The sequence below is a fragment of the Aquarana catesbeiana genome, linkage group LG01 (genome assembly GCF_042186555.1).
Source record: "Aquarana catesbeiana isolate 2022-GZ linkage group LG01, ASM4218655v1, whole genome shotgun sequence".
Classification (NCBI taxonomy): Eukaryota; Metazoa; Chordata; class Amphibia; order Anura; family Ranidae; genus Aquarana; species Aquarana catesbeiana.
Genome location: NC_133324.1, coordinates 166,090,284 through 166,114,071, shown reverse-complemented (window position 1 = coordinate 166,114,071; position 23,788 = coordinate 166,090,284). Strand labels below are relative to the sequence as shown.

At 43.2% G+C, this 23,788-nt stretch overlaps 1 protein-coding gene across 7 annotated transcripts in view; it reads left to right on the top strand.

Moving 5' to 3' along the window:
* Positions 1-23,788, top strand: part of KIAA0825 (KIAA0825 ortholog) — a 784,945-nt gene that overhangs the window by 227,036 nt on the left and 534,121 nt on the right. For all 7 annotated transcript variants that reach the window (XM_073624511.1, XM_073624512.1, XM_073624514.1 and 4 more), the window contains 2 exons: positions 13,354-13,610; positions 23,588-23,738. In XM_073624511.1, the coding sequence (XP_073480612.1) occupies positions 13,354-13,610; positions 23,588-23,738 (408 nt within the window). The remainder of the gene's footprint in view (positions 1-13,353; positions 13,611-23,587; positions 23,739-23,788) is intronic.

Sequence of the window (23,788 nt, the reverse complement as noted above, 5' to 3'; positions counted from 1 at the left end):
TGATCCCGAAAACCGATACCGAAAGAAACAACGATACCGAAAGTGACTGTTTTTAAAAATATTTTTATACAGGAGATGGTCAGCGACTGGGGACATGGTACAGGAGATGGTCAGAGACTGCAGAGATGGTACAGGAGATGGTCAGAGACTGAAGACATGGTACAGGAGATGGTCAGAGACTGAGGACATGGTACAGGAGATGGTCAGAGACTGGGGACATGGTACAGGAGATGGTCAGAGACTGGGGACATGGTGCAGGAGATGGTCAGAGACTGGGGACATGGTACAGGAGATGGTCAGAGACTGCAGACGTGGTACAGGAGATGGTCAGAGACTGCAGACATGGTACAGGAGATGGTCAGAGACTGCAGACATGATACAAGAGATCAATGCAGCCTCACCAGTGCCCGTCAGATGCAGCCAGCCAGTGTCCCCATTGCAGCCAGTGTCCCCTTTAGTGCAGCCAGTGTCCCCGGTAGTGCAGCCATGGTACAGGAGATTGTCAGAGACTGCAGACATTGTACAGGAGATGGTCAGAGACTGGGGACATGGTACAGGTGATGATCAGAGACTGCAGACATGGTACAGGAGATGGTCAGAGACTGGGGACATGGTACAGGAGATGGTCAGAGACTGGGGACATGATACAAGAGATCAATGCAGCCTCACCAGTGCCCGTCAGATGCAGCCAGCCAGTGTCCCCAGTAGTGCAGCCAGTGTCCCCGGTAGTGCAGCCAGTGTCCCCAGTAGGGCAGCCAGTGTCTCCATGACAGCGTAGCCAGTGTCCCCATTGTTCCCAGTGTCCCCATTGCAGCGTAGCCAGTGTCCCCGGTAGTGCAGCCAGTGTCCCCGGTAGTGCAGCCAGTGTCCCCGGTAGTGCAGCCAGTGTCCCTGGTAGTGCAGCCAGTGTTCCCGGTAGTGCAGCCAGTGTTCCCGGTAGTGCAGCCAGTGTCCCCAGTAGGGCAGCCAGTGTCCCCAGTAGTGCAGCCAATGTCCCCATTGCAGCGTAGCCAATGTCTCCATTACAGCGTAGCCAGTGTTCAGCGTAGCCAGTAGCCAGCGGGGAACACACAGCTATTGAAATGAAAGCTGTGATGTTCCCGGCGCTGTAATCAAACAGGCGGCGGCTCTCCCCCCTTTTAACGATATAGAAAGCCCCCCTGATAGGCGGCACCAGGGGTGGGGGCGGAGCACCGCCCCATTTTCGGCGCCAGTATCGGCAAAAATTCTCTTTCAGCTTTTTGCCGAAAGGGCCATTTTCGGCCAATATGTTTCGGTGGCCGAAATTTCGGTACATCCCTAGTTGATTTACTAAAAGTGGAGAGCGCAAAATCTAGTGCAGCTCTGCATAGAAAACAATCAATTTCCAATTTTTTTTTTTTTTGTCAAAGCTTACTTGAACAAGCTTGAATCCGAGTTTAGTGTCACTTTAATGGCATTAAACTGAATTAATTGTGTCTAAACTCCCAGTTTTTTTTAATTTTTTTTTGGATAGCATATGGAAGGATTACTACCCCTGTCAGATTTTTATTGCTGTCTGTGTTTCTGCCAGGGAAATGGACTCTCTCTGTTGTCTTGGTGACCATTGTCACTCTGTTCCTGTCAGTTGCGTTGTGTGTGCTAATGCGTGCTTGACAAGCAAGCACGCTTTTAACATCTCTCATTGATCCTTTTATTTTTAAATTGTTTAAAAAAGTTAATTGTAAATATTTAAATAAATAAAACTTTAAGGCCCCTTACACATGGGGTGGGCTCCGTTGCAGTCCACCTGCTCAGAGAGAAATCTGTCTGCTGATCCTTGCTTAGCAGGCGGATCGTTGGTCCATGTCCACTCCGCTTATGCAGAGTGGACACAGACACAGCCTGTTCTCCTATATGGGTGTTCAGATGTCAATGGACCACCTGTCCATTTACACCCGACTGCCATCCGATCCGCCAGATGGATGGGGAACGGATCCCCATCCATCTAATTTTAGCGGACAGGATTGGATCAGATGTCGGTGGATGTCAACCGCTCCATAGAGGAGACTGGAGGGTTTGATCGGGTCCGCCTAAAAAAACTGCCAGGCGGACTTGATTGGTCCGCCTGTGTGAAAGGGCCCTTAAAGGAGACTGTATTTATATGTTTGTCTTCATAGAAACAGCCATGGTTTCCTTATTTAAATATAAAGAGGTCTTGAGAGGAACGAAGTTGTGGCTTTGTCAGTTAGTATTTTGAATCTAATTTGTTGGGTGAGCGGAAGCCAGTGGAGGGATTGGCAGAGAGGGGTAGCAGTCACAGAGCGATTGGTAAGGTGGATGAGTCTGGCAGCAACATTTATGATGGATTGAAGGGGGAATAGCCTATGTAGAGCTAAGCCAATGAGAAGGGAGTTGCAGGAGTCGAGGCGAGAGATGACCAGGGAGTAAATTAAGAGCTTTGTTGTGTCATTGTTTAGAAAGGGGTGTATTTTGGAGATGTTGCGGAGGTTCAGGAGTACACCTAGGACCTTAGCATGCGGGGATGGGCTGATAGTTATGCCATCCATTTTGACAGAGTGATCAAGGGAAGGGGCACTTGGTGGAGGAAAAAATTTAAGTTTGGTTTTGGATAGATTGAGTTTGAGGAAGTGGTGTGACATCCAGACTGATATATCTGTTAGTAAATTAGTGATACGTGAGGAGACTGAGGGAGTGAGCTGAGGGGTAGAGAAAAAGATTTAGGTGTCATCAGCATAGAGATGGTATTGGAAGCCATGGGAGGCTATCAGCTGATCCAGGGAGGAGGTGTAGATTGAAAATAGGAGAGGTCCAAGAACAGAACCTTGGGGGACCCCAACAGAGAAAGGAGGAAGTAGAATTGTAAGTAGCGCTAAAGATGCAGTTGGATAAGTAGGAAGAGAACCAGCGAAGAGTACGGTCACGGAGACCAAAGGCATGGAGTTTTTTGAGGAGGAGGGGGTGGTTAACCATATCAAAGGCAGCAGAAAGCAGAAATTAACATGCAGATATACCTGCACTGCTCACAAATGCAACATGTCTGAACAAGAATCTGTAAGTTCATTAGTTAGACAGTGAGCAGCTCTCCAAGATGAAGCTCATTTGCAACAGATAGAGATATCTGCTAGACCCAAATGCACAGTTAGACTTTTCTTGAAGCTTAAAGTGGGTGTAAACCCAATTTTTTTTTTTTTTTTTTATCATACTGTAGAGTATAAGATTTCCTATCATTTGAGCCCAGTCTTTCCACACAGAGTTAATCCATCTCTGCGCAATCCTCTTTTATTGTTCAGTGAGATAAATCTTGACAAACTGAGAAAAACTTTGTCAAATCCTCCTCCTTGCTGTGAGTGACAGGTGATTTGCATATCTCGTGCACTAGCCTAAGAGACATGCAGTATTTTTTAATTCCCACCCCCACTCCTTTCTTCAGCAGCTCTGCAAGGATTGGCTGTTCCACACCTCAGCATGCTGAAGTCATGTGGTTACTTTCCTGTCTTTTCACTGGATGTTAGAGATCATAGCAGAAGTTCAGTGTTAGAAATACACAGGAGAAAATGCATATTGTAACGATTGAGACCCCTATGATCAATACAAGGTCTCAGTTCACCACTTTTCTTCTTCACAAAGAAGAAACCAGCACCAGCAGGAGACGAGGATTTGCAGATGAAACGCAGAGAAAGTGCGACTGCAACATACTCCTCCATGGCCTTATCCTACTCCTTATCCTCCTCGACCGACAAAGGGTAAACCCCGCCACGAGGGGGTATGGCACCAGGTTGAAGTTCAATTGCGCAATCATACGGTGTGGAGGCAAACTCCTGGCTTGACCTTTGTCAAAGACATCGCTAAAATCACGTTACAGGGAGGAGAGTGAAGAGGTGCACAGGACCTTGGCTACCTTCTGGAAGCATGTCTCACTGCATTGTGGTGACCAGGAGAGAACCTCAGCATGGAGCCAATCAAAAGAGGGGTTGTGCCTCTGTAACCAAGGATAACAAATAACCAGCAGAAACTTAGGTGAGGAAATAACTTGGAATTGGATTAACTCATGGTGAAGAGACCCTACGGCCATGGACAATGGAACCGTCTCATGAGTCACATGGGAAGGCTGTAGAGGTCTCCCGTCAAGAGCCTCAATGGCAAGTGAAATTGGGTGCTTCGATATAAAGGCAGCATCAATGAACAGGCCTGCAGCCCCATAGTCGATTAGAGCCTGTATCTCGACGGATGACTCAGCCCAAGAAGGGGTGACCGAAACCAGGGGCTTATCCTTCTGGATAACTGGGGATGAAACAACGCCACCTAAGGTCTGTCCGTGACAGGACCTCAAGGCTTTGGCGTTCCCTGGACGGGTAGGACAAGACTTCAAGAAGTGACCTGCCTGGCCACAATAAAGACACAATCTCTCCCTCCTCCTAAAGGTTCTCTCATCCGCAGAGAGACACGTGAAACCTAATTGCATGGGTTCACCTTCACTGCCCGACTCAGTACCAGGAGGCACAGGAGGTGAGGGAGGCATGGGTGGGACTGCAAAGCTCGGAGACAAACGTACAGGAGGCTTCCACAAGCATTCCTTAAGAGAGTCTTTCTCTGAGTCTGGAGCCAATGAGGATGGCAAACGTGAACAACTTCTCCAGCTCAGTGGGTATATCTCGGGCTGCTATCTCATCCTTGAGGGTATCCGAGAGACCATGAGAAAAAGCAGCCACGAGGGCCTCATTGTTCCAAGCAACCTCTGCTGCCAGAGTACGGAATTCAGTCGGTAACAGCTCTCGTACTTTGTTCGATGGACATGAGACACTTGACAGCAGAAGCGGAGCGTGTGAGAACTTCAAATACCCTTTTAAACGAAGCCACAATCTCAGGGTAACTCAAGACAACAGGTTTTTGCGTCTCCCTTCTGTGGGAAACGCCTGGGGCAGCATCTCAAAGTATATCTCAACCTGGTTGAGAAACCCTCTGCATTAGACTGGATCACCCCCAAATCACTGGGGAATCGGAGCATACCTCTTATAGAGGTAATACTCGAGGCGGGTGCCTGCACAGGGACTTGGAGCAGCAGCAGGGTCGGCCTGCAACATAGATTGTATCAGGCGGCCACAGTGGGAGATTCCAGGTGAGCCATGCGACTCAGGAGTGTTTGTAATGCCAAAGCGAACTGACCTATGCAGTGATTCAGTTCATCCAATCTGGAAAAAATATTACCAACAAGTGGATTGACTGCATCTTCTGAATTCATGGCCTTCGCCTACTGTCAGAAACCATGAAATCAGACCGAGACAGAAGTACAGCTAAATCCCACTTGTTTAATAATAAAAGCAAAAAGAACAAACGTAGTCAAAACATAGCCAAAGTTCAGTAACCAGAACGGATAGTCAGCCAAGCCAGAAGTCAGGGATCAAAGTAGTGGAACAGCAAGCAGGATCCGGAGCCAGAAGGGATGTCAGCAAAGCCAGTCTTTAAACAGGAACGCATGAGATGTTTCTTGTGATGTTAATCAAGGCGAAGACAGAGCTCCTTTGGACTGGACGGCTTAAGTAGGCAGGACAGACGAGCAGGATATCAACAACAGCTGAGTATCTGTGGAGAGAGATGGGAGCTGGCAATTAGCCGACAGCTAAGCGGCCAGCTCAGAGAAGGAAGGGCTGAGCCCGGCCCTGACATCCTCACACTGACAGAGTGTGAGGAGTGGAGAGCGGATGAGCGGCACAGGTAATCAGGGCACTGAACATCAGTGCCCTGATTATCAGTGCTGCTCTATCTGTGCCACCGATCATTGCCCATACGTGCCGCCTATCAGTGCCGCTTATCAGTGCTGCATATTAGTGCCTCCTCATCAGTGCCACCCCATCAGTGCAGCATATTTACAGCATTTTCTGACAGAAACTAAGAAAAACTTTTTGTAAAAAAAGTTGTTTTTTTTTGTCTTTTTAGCAAAAAATAAAAACTCAGCGGTGATTACATACCACCAAAAGAAAGCTCTATTTGTAGGAAAAAATTATAAAAAATGAATTTGGGTACAGTTTGGCATGACCACGCAATTATCATTCAAAGTGTGACAGCGCTGAAAGCTGAAAATTGGCCTGGGCAGGAAGGGAGTAAAAGTGCCCTGTAGGCAAGCGGTCAAACAAGACTCTACATTCACAGAATATCTTGCATCCATGTCAAATCATGGTGGGAAGAGCAATGAGCATTCAACTCCAATGATCATATCTAAATATGATGAGCTATGTCATGAAGGATTTTCAGAGAAAACCAGTGCTAAAAAATGTCCGGTGAAAGTGTCCATGAGGACAACCAGGGATATGTTGTTTTAGGTGACCAAAGCAATTATTTATTTGCCAATTCAGAGTTATTTGACATGTTCAACGTAAGGTGAAAATACTGTCCTACACCCTGCACACATGCGCTGGCACAGTAGAAACTATTATTATTATTATTATTATACAGGATTTATATAGCGCCGACAGTTTACGCAGCGCTTTACAACATTAGGGCAGACAGTACAAGTACAATACAATTCAATACAGGAGGAATCAGAGGGCCCTGCTCATTAGAGCTTACAATCATCTAGGAGGGAGGGTCAAGTGATACAAAAGGGTAATAGCTGTGGGGGATGAGCTAATGGAGAAAATAGTGCAGTTGTTAGACGGAGGCAGGATAGGCTTCTCTGAAGAGGAAAGTTTTCAGGGATCGCCTAAAAGTGGATAAAGTTGGAGACAGTCTGACAGATTGGGGTAGGGAATTCCAGAGGATGGGCGAGGCTCGGGAGAAGTCCTGGAGGCGGATATGGGAGGAGGTGATGAGGGAGCTAGAGAGCAGGAGGTCTTGGGAGGAACGGAGATGGCGATTAGGTTGGTATTTTAAGACTAGGTTAGTGATGTAGCTGGGGGCAGAGTTGTGGATGGCTTTGTAACTTATTGTTAGTATTTTGAATTGAATTAGTTGGGCGAGTGGTAGCCAATGGAGGGATTGGCAGAGAGGGGTAGCAGACACTGAGCGGTTTGTAAGGTGGATGAGTCTGGCAGCAGCATTCATGATGGACTGAAGGGGGGATAGTCTGTTTAAAGGTAAGCCAATGAGGAGTGAGTTGCAGTAGTCAAGGCGAGAGATAACCAGGGAGTGAATCAGGAGCTTTGTGGTTTCATTGGTTAGAAAGGGACGTAGTTTAGAGATGTTGCGGAGGTTGAGGCGGCAAGCTTTGGAAAGTGATTGGATGTGGGGCTGAAAGGAGAGTTCAGAATCCAGGATAACACCTAGTACCCTGACATGTGGGGACGGGTGGATGGTTTTGCCATTGCTCTTGACAGAGAAGTCGGGGGAAGAGGAACATGGGGGAGGAAATATTATAAGCTCGGTTTTGGACAAGTTGAGTTTGAGGAAGTGGTGTGACATCCATACAGATATGTCGGTTAGTAAGTTAGTGATGCGTGAGGAGACTGATGGTGTGAGTTGAGGGGTGGAGAGATAGATTTGTGTGTCATCAGCATAGAAATGATATTGAAAGCCGTGAGAGGCTATCAGCTGACCCAGGGAAGAGGTGTAGATTGAAAATAAAAGAGGTCCAAGAACAGAACCTTGGGGGACCCCGACAGAGAAGGGAAGAGGAGTGGAGGAAGTAGAATTGTAAGTGACACTGAAGGTGTGTTGGGATAGGTAGGATGAGAGCCACTGAAGAGCACAGTCACGGAGACCTAGGGAGTAAAGTTTTTTGAGGAGGAGGGGGTGGTCAACCGTGTCAAAGGCAGCTGAAAGATCCAGAAGTAGGAGTACAGAATAGTGTCCATTGGTTTTTGCAGTTAGTAGGTCATTTGTGAGTTTTAAAAGAGCAGTTTCTGTGGAGTGTTGAGGGCGAAATCCAGATTGAAGGGGATCAAGAAGGTTGTTTTTAATGAGGTGGTCACTCAGTTAGTTGTAAACCAGGCGTTCAAGGAGTTTAGAGGAAAAGGGGAGCAAGGAGATTGGGCGTAGGTTGTTAAGATTGGTAGGGTCCAAGGACGGCTTTTTGAGTATGGGGGTGACCAGTGCATGTTTTAGAGCATCGGGGAAGATGCCAGAGGTGAGGGAGAGATTGAAGATGTGGGTTAGAGAGTGTAGGATGGGGTCAGAGGGTGACCGTAGCATTTGAGAGGGAATAGGGTCCAGGGTACAGGTGGTTAGGTGGGCGATAGAAAGGAGTTTAGCAACTTCATCTGTAGTAGTAGATTTGAATAGGGGGAGTGTCAGTTGTATCTGTTGACATGGGGTCTTAGCTGGGGGAGATACCTGTAGAATAGAGATTTCATCACGGATTGTATCAATCTTGTTTTTGAAGTGATTAGCGATTTCCTGGGCAGTGAGTAAGTCAGTGGGTGGAGGCGGTGGAGGACAAAGTAGAGAGTTGAAGGTAGAGAAGAGTTTACGGGGATTGGATGAGAAAGTGTTAATAAGAGTTGTAAAATAGGTTTGCTTGGCAGTGTGGAGGAAAGAATAGTATATTTGGAGGGCAGATTTGTATTGGTTGAAGTCTTTGAGAGACTTAGTCTTGTGCCACAGACGCTCAAGAGCGCGACTACGTTTTTTGAGAATTTTAGTGTCATCTGTTTGCCAGGGTTGTAGGGGTCGAGGCCTGATTCTGCGTGTAGTGAGGGGAGCGAGCTTATCCAGGGTGGAGGACAGACATTTTTTTGTAGATGGACATGGCTTGGTTGGGGCAGGACAGGGGAGAGATTTTGTCATAGAGGTGGTCAGTAGCAGAATAGAGGAGACAGGAGTTGAAGTTGCGAAAGTTTCTACGGGTGATGGTTAGGCGATTGGAGGGAAAGGTGGTGGAAGACAGGGGGAGAGAGAAACTAATAAGGTGGTGGTCCGAGAGAGGAAAAGGATTGTTTGAGAAGTTGCATGGAGTGCATAGGTAGGAGAATACAAGGTCAAGGGTGTTGCCATCAGAGTGAGTAGAAGCCTGTACCCATTGCTTCAGGTCAAATGAAGAGGTTAGACTAAGAAGTTTAGAAGTAGCAGGAGTGTTTGTATTAGCAGGGATGTTGAAATCACCGAGAAGGATTGTGGGAATATCCAAAGAGAGAAAGTAGGGTAGCCAGGCAGAAAACTCATCAAGGAAAGTCGATAATGGTCCAGGGGGCCGGTAGATCACAGCAATTCTTAGGGAAGTTGGAGAGAATAGACGTATACAGTGGGCTTCAAATGATGAGAGGGAAAAAGAGGGAGGAGGGTGAATAACCTGGAAGGTGCTCTGGGGGGATAGGAGGAATCCCACTCCACCTCCCTTGCGTCCATTAGGCCTAGGGGAGTGAGTCCAGTGAAGGCCACCCTGGGAGAGGGAAGCAGGAGAAGGGGTGTCATATTCGTGGAGCCAGGTTTCGGTGAGAGCAAGTAGATTAAAGGAATTAGTGACAAAGAGGTCATGAACAGCAGTGAGTTTGTTGCAGACAGAGCGGGCGTTCCAGAGGGCACAGGAGAGAGGGAGGCTGGCGTTGGGAAGAAGAGGAATGGAGACTAAATTGTGTAGATTGCGACTACTGCCAGAGGGTGTAGGCTGATGGGTGTGTTGGGCACAGTTAAATAAGGGAGGCCCAGGGTTTGGGGAAATATCTCCAGCGATTAGGAGAAGCAGAAGAGTGAGGGAGGTAATATGAGAATATGATTTGTATGAGGGGACATGCTTTAGTATCCTGGGGGGTATGTTAGCAAGTGGGCTTAGAGTTAGAAAGAGGTGATGAGTGCAGTAGTAGGGGGAGGGGAGAAGTGAGGGTGATATGTACAGATTGTGTGGTGGAGCAGAGGGATGTAGAGAAGAGAGCTTGAGGAGAGAGGCTGCAATTGTGAAGAGGAGGAGAGGTAAAGAGAGCATGTTTCAGAGAAGGTGAGATAATATGAAAATGAGATCACCTGCAATCTGCTATGGTTAGCTTTGTGCAAATCGCTGAAGTGCAAGAGCAGAAGTGTCACTTTTTTCAGAACCCCACTTCTTTGGAAGAACCCCCTGTATGTGCAGCCCCCTGTATGTGCTCCCCCGTAAAGAAGGCCTTGTGATATACTGTGTTGGGTGTGGATGGAATCTGGCAATTAATCAATTAGGAGGGCATATTAGGAACACAGCAAGCAGGGCATAACTTTCACACCACAATCAAACTGCAAGGGGACTAAAAGGCCAAAATTGTAAAGATAAGGAAACCCATAATTTAGGTAAGACTTAATGGCTAAATAAACATTGAGATAATGTGAGCATGGCTACAGATGGAGTTGAGACAGCGGTGACAAACAGATTTACCAAAAATGTATATAAGCGGTCAGTCAATTTTCAGTTTGCAGGACATGGGAATATAAACGCAGATTACCAAAAATGTATATAAGCGGTCAGTCAATTTTCAGTTTGCAGGACATGGGAATATAAACGCAGATTACCTGTGAAGAGAGAAGAAAATGTTCAGATGAATGCTGCAAGAGCAGAAGTGTCACTTTTTTTCAGAACCCCACTTCTTTGGAAGAACCCCCTGTATGTGCAGCCCCCTGTATGAAACTAAGAAAGAATTGTCCCGCTGGCAAATTCCTTATTTTAGATATAATAGGGACTGAAGGAATTCATCTTTCTACACTTGTTGAGTGCAGTCAAACACCTAATGGCAGAGATGAAAACCCTACATCGGGAGATGCATATTACATACAGCCTATGACGTGAATTCTACATATCACTCTTGGAAGATAATGCCAAACTCATGTCTTTCCTGGGAAGAGACATTCCTAAAGTCCACAGGGTACAAGAACTATGCGCAGGTGATATTCATAATGATCCTTATGCCAAAAGACCAAACTAGGCTGAGTTGTTATAATTGCCTCTGCTCCAGACAGAAACAGGTTATTGTTCAGAGAATCCAAGACATTACTTTCCTCCAGTGGCACTCTAGGGCGTGGCTTCTGGGGCTATAGCCCCAAATATGGGGCCCATAGCCCCGAGTCTCTGCAGGGGTCCCCAACCACCTCTGCAGCCGGGCCGCATGACAGAGCTGGAGAGCTGGCGGGCAGGCAGGCTGCATGACAGAGCCGGAAAGCCAGCCGGCGGGCAGCATGGGAGAGCCGCAGAGCGGACGGGCAGCACAGGAGAGCCAACCAGCCAGTAGGCGGCCGAGAGAGCAGAGAGATGACATCATCTCTCAATGTCGCCCTGCATCACCACTGTTCCACCCTCACTGTGCAGCTGCGGGCAGCAGAGAGATTATATTATGTCTTACTGCCCACCCTCTCTCTGGGGACTCTGGTGTAAGGGGGGCTCTCTGGGGACTCTGGTGTAAGGGGGGCACTCTGGGGACTCTGATGTAAGAGGAGGCTCTCTGGAGACCCTGATGTAAGGGGGGGCTCTCTGGGGACCCTGATGTAAGGGGGTCTCTCTGGGGACACTGATGTAAGGGGGAGGCTCTCTGGGGACCCTGATGTAAGGGGGGGCTCTCTGGGGACCCTGATGTAATGACAATATATAATGATATATATACATATATACACACACGTATATTATATTATAACCTTCTATGAGGAGGTGAACCTTCTATGAGGAGGTGAGTTGCCATCTAGATAAAGGAAGGCCCGTAGACGTGGTGTATCTGGATTTTGCAAAAGCATTTGACACAGTTCCCCATAAACGTTTACTGTACAAAATAAGGTCCGTTGGCATGGACCATAGGGTGAGTACATGGATTGAAAACTGGCTACAAGGGCGAGTTCAGAGGGTGGTGATAAATGGGGAGTACTCAGAATGGTCAGGGGTGGGTAGTGGGGTTCCCCAGGGTTCTGTGCTGGGACCAATCCTATTTAATTCGTTCATAAACGACCATGGAGGATGGGATAAACAGTTCAATCTCTGTATTTGCAGACGATACTAAGCTAAGCAGGGCAATAACTTCTCCGCAGGATGTGGAAACCTTGCAAAAAGACCTGAACAAATTAATGGGGTGGGCGACTACATGACAAATGAGGTTCAATGTAGAAAAATGTAAAATAATGCATTTGGGTGGCAAAAATATGAATGCAATCTATACACTGGGGGGAGAACCTCTGGGGGAATCTAGGATGGAAAAGGACCTGGGGGTCCTAGTAGATGATAGGCTCAGCAATGGCATGCAATGCCAAGCTGCTGCTAACAAAGCAAACAGAATATTGGCATGCATTGAAAGGGGGATCAACGCCAGAGATAAAACGATAATTCTCCCACTCTACAAGGCTCTGGTCCGGCCGCACCTGGAGTATGCTTGTCCAGTTCTGGGCACCAGTCCTCAGGAAGGATGTACTGGAAATGGAGCGAGTACAAAGAAGGGCAACAAAGGTAATAAAGGGTCTGGAGGATCTTAGTTATGAGGAAAGGTTGCGAGCACTGAACTTATTCTCTCTGGAGAAGAGACGCTTGAGAGGGGATATGATTTCAATTTACAAATACTGTACTGGTGACCCCACAATAGGGATAAAACTTTTTCGCAGAAGAGAGTTTTATAAGACTGGTGGCCACTCATTACAATTAGAAGAAAAGAGGTCTAACCTTAAACTACGTAGAGGGTTCTTTACTGTAAGAGCGGCAAGGATGTGGAATTCCCTTCCACAGGCGGTGGTCTCAGCGAGGAGCATTGATAGCTTCAAGAAACTATTAGATAATCACCTGAATGACCGCAACATACAGGGATATACAATGTAATACTGACACATAATCACACACATAGGTTGGACTTGATGGACTTGTGTCTTTTTTCAACCTCACCTACTATGTAACTATGTAACTATGTATGCCCGCCCAAGAGTAGGACTTTCTTTACTTCGATGCTATGGGCTCTAGTGCCAAATATTTTGTAGACCTAGCAATGCCCCTGCCTTCCTCCCTCAAAACTTGTGTTATGGGAGCTCTAAAGAGATATGATCAGTAATATATATTTTTCAACATTTATCTAAAAGCTTTGAATATTTGTCCTGTGAATGTAAACTGAAGATGGCCAAGTATGTTTTTGTTTTGTAAATGATATGTATTGTTGTTATAAAAATACACACATAATCATCCTATGCATGCAAAAGGGAAAAATTAGGTGTTCCAATTGGAGCTGGGTTTGACAAAAAAATACAACTGGTTGCATAATTAGAACATTGCTTGTATGAACAGTAATCACTCTAGTGCTAGGGGGCAGTGGATATACATACTATAGAACTTAAAACACAAAATAAACAGAAAGGTAAAGTGTACATAAGATTAGTCAGGGACAGAGCAGACAGCTGATGAGGGTTGTAGTCAGCAGCATTTGAAGATCTGCTACTTGCCTATTACAAATCTATTACTTCATGATCATAATACAGGCAAAACAAAATTATTTTGATTAACTTGTCACACTTTTCTTCCATCAGTTCTGCTTTGACATCACAGAAGAGTTTGACTTGCTATTCCCAGTAGTTGTGGCATGTAGAGGGGATTCTCTACAAAAGGTAAAGATCTGCTTCATAGAAGCCTTCAGCAAGTCAGTAATGTCAATTCTGAGTAGACTGCAAGAATGGAGCATACAGGTCCCAGACAAAGCTCCCATTAAGACTGTACTTGTTTGCATGTCCTCAGCTCTTCATGTGCTTCATCATCTCACTCACTACAATGAGCAACTAAGTAAGAAGTAAGTCCACCTCTTTTGCATTTGAAATTTTGCTTATTTATGTAATATGTGTATGCTGGTAGGGCTGATTGTATAGACTTCCTGAATCCTTGTGAGTGCTGGGAAGGGACATATGACAAATAGGAAATAGAGATCAGTAATCACAAAACTGGACAGACATGTAGAGCTGGAAATGTTTAAAAGATTACAATGTGTTTCTAAACCATGGAAGATCCTTGCAAATTTATGTAATTCTGCCGATGATAACTTTATGGTCAATAATAATTATAATCAGCTGTATAAACCACAAGACTTTCCTTCTCCATAATTTTTTTTTTTCAGTGGTGCAAGTTGGTAAATACAAATGCTCTTTTTATGCTCCCTGCTTACAGCTCTCAAGAGATTTATAATCAGAGTGTAGAGCAAGTTTAAATGCCTTCACCAGGGAATTAAGGACTAGACTCAATTTCTTTAGGGGCCAGTATTGACAGAATTGGGTTTTGTGTGGAGAGCATCAATTTGAGGCCCTTTTAATATCAGCCAAATAAAATTATTACATTTGGCGCATATGAGATTTTGGACTTTTTGGGTGCCACCTCAATAAGAATGATATATATGACTACTTGTTTGGTTAAAAAAAGGGATAAATCATCACCATCAACCAATATATAACCAATACATTAAACAGCTATGGGTAGCATTGACTGACCACTAACCAAAATGCATCAGATGGCTCTGCTTGAAGCTGAATTATGAAAAATTTATTGTAAAATGAATTGATTGTTAGTATATATCTTTTCAGGCTTATCTTCCACATTTCTTGAAGAAGCAGTACATATATAGTATACTATGTACCCCTTGAATTTGGCCTCTACCTCATCATGTGTGACCCAACTGTTATTTGAAAATAAATAGTGTTTGTATGACTTGTAATGTAGAGCAGATCAGGGAAATAAGGCAATTGTTTATGTGGGAAATTGTTTGTTAATACTCAGTGATGAAATAAGTGCACAGCATGTTTTTTTAAGGTTCAGTCATAATATGGTACGCAACCAAACAAAAAGTCCTATGTGTGAATCTTTAGAGGGGACACATGAAAAATCCCAACGCTCATATTCTCCAAATATATAATGTTCTGGGTATGAATGTGATGCGAGTTTAAGAGGATGGCTGTTCCAATTACATTATTATATATTCTAAAAATATTGGCAGTTTAATTTGAACCCCCAGCAGACCTCCTTTAGATTTGTACTTGACTTGCTTCAAGAGGGGTTTGCATTCCCACTTGTTTGTGTAGGCAAAACACCTTTGATACAAACAACAGTTAAGGCAGACCTCTTTCGAAAGCAGATAAAATCATACATATGACTGTATAATAAGTGTCTTCTGCATTGTTTATGAAAGTGCATATGTGCCCACCTCCCTAGTTCCTTCTGTAGCGCTGACTGTAAATATCAGATGAATATTAGTCAATTGCAACAGGGTTAGCTGATGTTCTTAAGTTGATGGGCAGTGCCTGACATCTCTGGTTGACCAATCTCTTTTGAAACAGCAGTTATTTGTGTTAAAGATGTGCTGGCATTGGAAGTGTTTTGGCAGTAGCGCCCTCTTTGTTTTGTGGTACCAATTTGATATAATCCGCCTTCGTAAAGAAGAAATGCAACCCAATAACTATTACCTTGTTGAAATACAGAGTCTATGGGGGAGATTTACCAAAACAGGTGCACACAGAATCTGGTGGATAGCTTTTAGGTTTTATTGTCAAAGCTTAATTGAATAAGCTGAAGTTAGAAGCTGATTGGTCACTATGCAAAGCTGTACCAGATTCTGTGTGCACCAGTTTTAGTAAATCCCCTGCTATATGTGAATCATTTGCATTTCAAAAATATTGGTAAGTCTGTTAATTTTTTTACATACCCTGGCACAATGTATAGCTAGGATATTAATACCAGTATTCGCTACCTCTTCCTGTAAGATCCCTGTACTTCCCATTCTGGTTGCAATTGTCTAAAGATTTGTTAGATTAACAGAAATCGCTGATTGTGCAAATCCTCCTTAGATACATTCATTCTGTGTATGTGCTTCTGAGAAGATAAAATACATTTTAGCCAGTTATTCCAAAGTACTTTAAAGTACGGTGAGGGAAATTCAATAAAGCATTTACAACACTTTTTTACAGTATGATCTCTTTAAAATATTCTGCATCAAATGCATATAAGCCTTGCAAAAGTTACAGCGACATTTTTCTAATGTGTTGCCATGTCTGCAACAGATTCTAAAAAAAAAAAAATACCTCCAGTAGATTTGCTTCATTGGTTGATAGGACAAAGGCCACCAATATCCTTGCAAGCAATGACACAGAGGCATATTCACAGTGCGTAGAGCCTGATGGGGAACTCTGAGAGACTAGTTGCCCATTAGCTCTGCCTGGCATTGATTGAAAGCAGACAGCAGTGGGTGGAATCTGTAGCCACTATTCAGACCTTAAGGGAAACTAGTCTCCAAGTTCCCCATCAGGGTTCACCCACCCCACAGCAAAATTCCCTGGCCACTGGGACTGTCTGGTGACAAACGCAGTGGCCAAACAGGGAGCTGTGATTTTGTTTAATTCTTTACAGGCAAGAACCAACACTTGTAGTGTGGAGGTCTGATGGAATTTTAAAAAGTGGCTATGACACTCTCTTTGAATTCCAGGGATTGCATCTCCAGCCATAATTTTTTTTTTCTTAAGTTTTGAATAGAGAGTGGAAGAGTTGATGACCAGTTCCAAGTTTTTACTGCTGTCTGGGGCTCCTTTAGAGAGATATGCAACCCTCCTTTCCCCAGTTACAGTGTTCTTGAGTAGAACTCTATAACGGGAACCGAGGGTCTTTGTTCCCATTTTCCCTCACTGTTTTGGTCACAACCTTGTCTCCTGGACAAGAAATAAAAGGAAACCTTCAGGCCTCAAAGTAGTAAAACCCTGAAAGAGTTTCTAACCATTCCCCCACCATCTAAGGCTAGTAAAAAATGACTGGAGTTACAGAATACATAAAGAATGTTTGGTATCTGCCTGTGGTTTTGAATTTCTAGATTTTTATTTTTTGTCACTTTTTCAATTTAAAAAAGAAATACAACCTTTTGGTAAGAGGTCGTTTGTTTTGTGCAATGTCTCTATATCTGCCACATTTTTGCAGTTTTGCTTCTTTATATTCTTGCCTATATAAACTTTACAGGTTATATTAACTGGCATAAATTTCAAAGTTGCAGTATGGCCTAAAAATGTTCATTGTTTGTTGTATAGTCATAGTGCTCCGAGGAGATTGGACGTTGGCTGAATGTAAATTGTGTGCCCCAGGCTCCCTCACCGATCTGTTCCTCACTGTTGTCTATATGTGCCGCCCTAGTTTCATTGACAAGTCAGTCTGCATTAATGTTGTTTTGTCCCAATGATTAGATTTTGCAAGGAAACTTTTCCAACTATAGGAGGAAATGTCAGTCTAAGGGCTAGCATCACTAGACCCTTTACTTTAAAACTATTGGAAGCACCTTCATTTCTATTATGTACATCAGAGCCTCCAATGTGCTTCTAACATAGGCAGAATTTTTCAGCTACTGTCAGAACAGGAAGTGATAGAAAATATATCCAACAGGGACTGAGACAAAAAAAGAAACTCTGTTTAGAAAAGTTAGAAATTCTGACAGTGGTTTATACCACTCCACTAGTTTTTTATCTCCCCACTGGAGTCACATGCAAAATACTTTTTCCCACTGTATCCAAACTTGGAAAATCATTTTTGGCTGGAGTCAGGATTTAATGTGGATGGTCCGATATTTGCTAACAATAATTTCCAGGGACACCTTTTTTTGCTGTGCACCCAGGAAGACATTGTAGGCAGAGCATATCATTTAATCATGAGCAGAGAATTAATTTAGAATGGGCTTAGTTCTATAAGTTATAGAACCTATTATGATTGTTGATGGGTTGTACATCAGCAATCACCACAGATGACACAAATCTTGTGTAATAAAATTAGTTTAGACTCTCTCTCCTAGCTTAATATAATTCACAACATAGTGTATACAGTGCAGGAATCGGGAGTATATTGTGAAACATAGCATATATATTGCAGGAGTTGGGAGTATAAAGTGTAACACTGTGAATGCAGTGCAGGGGTCAAGATTATAATGTACAGCATTCTAAATGCAATGTATGGGGTCAGGAATTTGTAGGATACAGAGCTGTGTACAGTGCAGTGAGTGGTTAATAATATTGTGCCACTTACTACTGGTAAGTGGGAGAAAATATACCCCAAAGGTAGTTTAAAAAATGTAGAGTAATAAACCTCCTACCTCCATTCTAAAATGGTGAGTCTATCTTTGCCTCCCATCACAGAGGACCCCCGGTGCCTGGATGTCTGTGTGGGTACACAGTGTGTGTGGGCAGCATCCTACCTCTCTCCCTCTGACTAGCTATTTCACTGCTTTTTCTGCTCAAAACAGACCAGGGCACAGCTTTCCACCCAAGGAGCTAATAATCTACAGCATGTAAAATAAGTATTAAACACGTCACCATTTTTCTAAGTAAATTTATTTCTAAAGGTGCTATTGACATGAAATTTGCACTACATATCAGTAACAACCCACGCAATCCATACATACAAAGAGACCAAAACAAATAAGTTCAGAAATGAAGTTATGTGTAATAAAACAGTATGACACAGAGAACAAGTATTGAACACGCTAATTGAAATTTATTTAATACTTGGTATAAAATACTTTATTGGTAATGACAGCTTCAAGACACCTACTGTATGGAGAAACTAGTCACATGCATTGTTCAGGTGTGATTTGGGCCCATTCTTCAAATCTTGAATGTTCCGTGGGCCTCTTCTATGAACCTTGATCTTTAGTTCTTTCCATAGATTTTCTATTATATTCAAGCCAGGTGATTGGCTGGGCCATTCTAGCAGTTTTATTTTCTTTCTTTGAAACCAATTGAGAGTTTCCTTGGCTTTGTGTTTGGGATCATTGTCTTGCTGAAATGTCCACCCTTGTTTCATCTTCATCATCCTGGTGGATGGCAGCAGATTTTTTTATCAAGAATGTCTTGGTACATTTTTCCATTCATCCTTCCTGTAATTATATGAAGTTTCCCAGTACCGTATGCTGAAAAACAGCCCCACACCATGATGTTCCCACCTCCGAACTTTACTGTTGGTATGGGGGTGTTTTTGGGTGATGTGCAGTACCAATTGACCTCCAAACATGGTGTGTATTATGGCATCCAAAGAGTTCAATTTTGTTTTCATCTGACGAGACTATTCTTCCAGTATTTCACAGGTTTGTCTAATGCCCTGTACACACGGTCAGACATTGATCGGACATTCCGACAACACAATCCATGGATTTTTTCCGACGGATGTTGGCTCAAACTTGTCTTGCATACACACGGTCACACAAAGTTGTCGGAAAATCCGATCGTTCTAAATGCGGTGATGTAAAACACGTACGTCGGGATTATAAACGGGGCAGTAGCCAATAGTTTTCGTCTCTTAATTTATTCTGAGCATGCGTGGCACTTTGTGCGTCGGATTTGTGTACACACGATCGGAATTTCCGACAACGGATTTTGTTGTCAGAAAATTTTATAGCAAGCTCTCAAACTTTGTGTGTCGGAAATTCTGATGGAAAATGTGTGTTGGAGCCTACACACGGTCGGAATTTCCGACAACAAGGTCCTATCACACATTTTCCGTCGGAAAATCCTACCGTGTGTACAGGGCATAAATGTTGTGCAGGAAACTTTAAACAAGCTTCAACATACTTTTTCTTCAGCAATGGAGTCTTGCGTGGTGAGCATGCATACAGGCCATGGTGATTGAGTGCATTACTTATTGTTTTTTTTTTTTTTAAACAATTGTACCTGCTAATTCTAGGTCTTTCTGAAGCTCTCCAAAAGTGGTCCTTGGTTCTTGGACAACTATTTTGACAGTTCTTTTCACTCCCCTATCAGAAATTCTGCGAGGAGCACCTGGTTGTGACCAGTTTATAATGAAAATGTTCTTTCCACTTCTGGATTATGGCCCCAACAGTGCTCACTGGAACAGTCAGAAGTTTAGAAATCCTTCTGTAACCAATGCCTATGTTTTACAACAATAAGGTTGCGAGTGTCTTAAGAGAGCTCTTTGCTTTTACCCATCATAAGCTGTTTCTTGTGTGACACCTTGGTAATGAGACACCTTTTTATAGGCCATCAGTTTAGACTGAACCAGCTGATATTAATCTCCACTGACAAGGGGCAGGATTGCTTTGTAATTACCGTTAGACTTCAGCTGATGTCTTGGCTTCCCATGCCTTTTTGCACATCCCTTTTCCCCTGTGTCATTCCATTTTATTACACAAAACTTAATTTCTGAACTTATTTGTTTTGGTTTCTTTGTATGTATGGGTCGCATGGATTGTTACTGACATGTGACGAAAATGTTATGTCAATAGCAGATTTAGAAATATATTTACCTAGAAAAATGGTGACATGTTCAATACTTCTTTTACCCACTTTACATGATGCAGAGATTGAAGTGAAATAAAAAGTGAATATTCTTTCAAAATGGTAGCTGCAATCTTTACCAGAAGGGAGGAAATACCAAAAAGACACCAGAAAACATGATGCTTGTATATGTGTAGGAGGAAGGGCTCTCACCATTGGTGTGATGAAGAGAGAAAGAGAAACAGTATTTTGCTGTAGTTGGTACAAAGTAAACAATCTGTCCTAATTTAAGCTGGCCATACAGCTATACAATTTTCTTATTCAATTTCCTTTAGATTTACGTTCAACTATGTAGTGCAAAGGTCTGCCTAATTGCATAGAAACTGAAAGTGTTTAGGTTTTACTTCATGTTACATGGTTTTGGTAAATCTAAAGGAAAATTGTACAAGAAAATTGTATAATGTAAGGCCAGCTTAAATCAAAAGCTGTAAGTGTCTCTGAAAGAATAAATTAACTGCATCTGTGTGGGGCAGCAAAGGTGATGCTAACAGCTTCCCTTCGGCTGGTAAATGAATCCCTTGCAAGACAGATCTGGCAGTAAGGGCAAGGCATTTTCTACCATACTACAGTTGTGCTTATAAGATTTCTTGGCCATTTTTCAGAGCATATGAATGATAACAAAAAACTTTTCTTACACTCATGGTTAGTGTTTGGCTGAAGCCATTTATTGTCAATCAACTGTGTTTACTCTTTTTAAATCATAAATCACAACAGAAACTACCCAAATGACCCTGATCAAAAAAATTATATACCCCAGTTCTTAATACCTTGTATTGCCCCCTTTAACATCAATGACAGCTTGAAGTCCTTTGTGGTATTTGTGGATGAGGCTCTTTATCTTCTCAGATGGTAAAGCTGTCCATTCCTCTTGGCAAAAAGCCTCCAGTTCCTGTAAATTATTGGGCTGTCTTGCATGAACTGCAGGTTTGAGATCTCCCCAGAGTGGCTCAATGATATTGAGGTCAGGAGACCGAGATGGCCACTCCAGAACCTTCACTTTATTCTGCTGTAGCCAATGACAGGTCGACTTGGTCTTGTGTTTTGGATTATTGTCATGTTGGAAAGTCCAAGTAGGTCCTATGCGCAGCTTCCTGGCTGATGAATGCAAAGGTTCCTCGAGTATTTTTTGATAACATACTGCATTCATCTTGCCATCAATTTTGACCAAATTTCCTGTGCCTTTGTAGCTCACACATCCCCAAAACATCAGCGATCCACCTCAGTGTTTCACAGTAGGAATGGTGTACCTTTCATCATAGGCCTTATTGACTCCTCTCCAAATGTAGCGTTTATGGTTGTGGCCAAAAAGCTACATTTTGGTCTCATCACTCCAAATGATTTTGTGCCAGAAGGTTTGAGGCTTGACTCTGTGCTGTTTGGGGTATTGTAAGCAGGATACTTTGTGGCATTTGCGTAGTAATGGCTTTCTTCTGGCGAGTCGACCATGCAACCCATTTTTCTTCAAGTGCCTCCTTATTGTGCATCTTAAAACAGCCACACCACATGTTTTCAGCGAGTCCTGTATTTCACATGAGGTTATTTGTGGGTTTTTCTTTGCATCCCAAACAATTTTCCTGGCAGTTGTGGCTGAAATTTTAGTTGTTCTACCTGACCATGGTTTGGTTTCAACAGAACCCCTAATTTTCCACTTCTTGATTAGAGTTTGAACACTGCTGATTGGCATTCTCAATTCCTTGGATATCTTTTTATACCCCTTTCCTGTTTTATACAGTTCAACTACCTTTTCCCACAGATTCTTTGACAATTCTTTTGCTTTCCCCATGACTCAGAATCCAGAAATATCAGTACAGCACTGTATGAAAGATGCAAGGGTATGTCAGAAGTCCAGAAACTCATTGACCTTTTACACACACACACACTAATTAGAAGCAAACCGCTAACAGGGGAGGTGGTTATGACTAAGGCCTTATAGGCTGAAACGCATCAACTGACTTAATCTGCATTTGTTCACTGTGGCTATTCAATAAAATGAGGAAATTTTAAGAGCAACAACCAGAGTGCAGATCATTTTTTCCACATTACTCTACTCAGCCAGCGACTGTGGCTCAAGCACCCTGGAGCTTTGCTATCTATGTGGTTTATGGGTAGTAGCGCTGACTTTTCTGTTTATACTTTGGTGAGGATGGTTACCTTTAATAGCCATTCAAACCCCTTTGTGTCAACTTGTGTGCATGTTATCAGGCCAAAATCAACAGGGTATGTAAGCTTTTGATCAGGGTCATTTGGGTGGTTTCTGTTGTGATTATGATTTAAAAAGAGTAAACACGGTTGATTGATAATAAATTGCTTCAGCCAAACACTAACCATGAGTGAAAGAAATTTTTTTGTGTTATCATTCAAATTCTCTGAGAAATGGCCAAGAAATCATAAATTCTGCCAGGGTATGTAAACTTATGAGCACAACTGTATATGAATGACTCATGCATGTACAAACCAGGAGTCAATTTACACATGATTAAGCTGTGAGCACAATGTAACGGCAGAATTAGTGAAAGCCAGTCCCTTTTGAGGCACAACCTTTGGGGACAACTGGTTTGATTTTGTAATTTTCAGCACATGTATACACTATATTACCAAAAGTATTGGAACGCCTGCTTTTACACACACATGAACTTTAATGGCATCCCAGTCTTAGTTTGTAGGGTTCAATATTGAGTTGGCCCACCCTTTGCAGCTATAACAGCTTCAACTCTTCTGGGAAGGCTGTCCACAAGGTTTAGGAGTGTGTCCATAAAGACATGGATGAGCGAGTTTGGGGTGGAGGAACTTGACTGGCCTGCACAGAGTCCTGACCTCAACCTGATAGCACACCTTTGGGATGAATTAGAACAGAGACTGCGAGCCAGGCCTTCTCGTCCAACATCAGTGCCTGACCTCACAAATGTGCTTCTGGAAGAATGGTCAAACATTCCCATAGACACATCCTAAACCTTGTGGACAGTCTTCCCAGAAGAGTTGAAGCTGTTATAGCTGCAGAGGGTGGGCCAACTCAATATTGAACCCTACTGGATGAAGACTGGGATGCCATTAAAGTTCATGTGCGTGTAAAGGCAGGTGTCCCAATACTTTTGATAATATAGTGTGTGACTTCAGCCTTATTAGTAGCAACATTTTTATCATTATCTATTGATGTATTTGTTATAATTAAATCTATTACTTTTTGCCAAAACTATTGCCCTCTGATATATTTTTATTACTAAAAGGCTGAGAATCAGCAGAAGTCTTTGTAAAAATAGTTTCTTTCTTCATTTCAAAAACTCAATGACAGTACATTTGTTTTAAGTACTGCAAACAGACAACCATTTACATTGGTGAAATTCACTACTCAGTTCCAGGGTAAGCGTCTGACTGATGTGTTATGATCAGAACCATGTGTGTTACTGCGTATTGTTATAGTCTACCTTACTGGCATTCAGTGTCTCTTGTTTTGATCATCTCTTTATCACAGGCCTTTGTTTATTGCTGCTGTCCAGCGATATCAGGAATTCATCAGCGATCTCCAGATTCAGGTTACAAATTACTGTGTCAACGTTTGTGCTACAAGCCTTCTTCATGATGCAGAAAGCCACCACTGGGATGACAACAACGCTTTTTATGAGGTGCGATTGTAAGGACAACACACTGGTATATTTCAGTGGCTGACATGATA